The 903-nt window shown below is 65.9% G+C and overlaps 1 protein-coding gene across 1 annotated transcript in view; it reads right to left on the bottom strand.

Moving 5' to 3' along the window:
• MTA1 (metastasis associated 1) overlaps window positions 1–903 on the bottom strand; it is a gene marked incomplete at its 5' end in the record, with an annotated part of 29,298 nt that overhangs the window by 17,999 nt on the left and 10,396 nt on the right. The window contains 2 exons of the mRNA XM_015566732.1: window positions 56–118; window positions 552–626. Of these exons, the coding sequence (XP_015422218.1) occupies window positions 59–118; window positions 552–626 (135 nt within the window). The remainder of the gene's footprint in view (window positions 1–55; window positions 119–551; window positions 627–903) is intronic.

Raw genomic sequence — 903 nt, forward strand, 5'->3', positions numbered from 1 at the left:
CTCCACGGGCCCCCCCTGTCCCCACCCGGCCGAGGGCGGGGCGGGGGCCCAGCACTTACTAGTTGGGGATATAAACTTGCTTTAACTTGCTCTCTGCTTCGGCGGCTTTCAAGCGTTTCTTAAAACAAAACAGCGGGTCAGTGAGGCCAGCAGGCGGCCAGGGAGGGGCTGTCCCGGGGGGAGCGGAGCTCCGGTGTCACCCCGACTGCCTGCCTCGTGGGGGTCACCCCAAAGCCCCTCAGGTTCTGCCACACGGAACCACGGTGCCCTGGGATGCTTATGTCCGTGGTCCCCAGCCCACCTGCTGCACGTGTCTGTCCGTGGTCCCCCAGCCCACCCGCTGCATGTATCTGTCCGTGGTCCCCAGCCCACCCGCTGCACGTATCTGTCCGTGGTCCCCCAGCCCACCCGCTGCACGTATCTGTCCGTGGTCCCCAGCCCACCCGCTGCACGTATCTGTCCGTGGTCCCCCAGCCCACCCGCTGCACGTGTCTGTCCGTGGTCCCCCAGCCCACCTGCTGCACGTATCTGTCTGTGGTCCCCCAGCCCACCTGCTGCACGTATCTGTCGGTGGTCTTCCACATGTAGTAATACTCGATGATGCTGGTAAGTGACTTCCAGGGCAGCTGGGGAGAGAAGGGCACTTGAGGAGGCCCCGTGTGCCCCCGGAACACCGCCAGGAGCAGCCCCCATTTCTAAACACATTTCTCCTCTAGGTCACGGCTCTGCCTGAGCCCCTCCCCCCGGGCCAGCTCCTGGCCGAGGACGGCAGGCCCACGTCCCGCTGGTGAGCGTGCGGCTTCTCCAACACAACTGCTGAACGTGCCGTGTGCCCGCGCTCAGCTCACGCACACCGGGTGCCCAGAGGTTCTCCCCAGAACGCCTGGTGCCCGGGCTCGTGGC

Source organism: Myotis davidii, unplaced genomic scaffold (genome assembly GCF_000327345.1).
Source record: "Myotis davidii unplaced genomic scaffold, ASM32734v1 scaffold472, whole genome shotgun sequence".
Lineage (NCBI taxonomy): Eukaryota > Metazoa > Chordata > Mammalia > Chiroptera > Vespertilionidae > Myotis > Myotis davidii.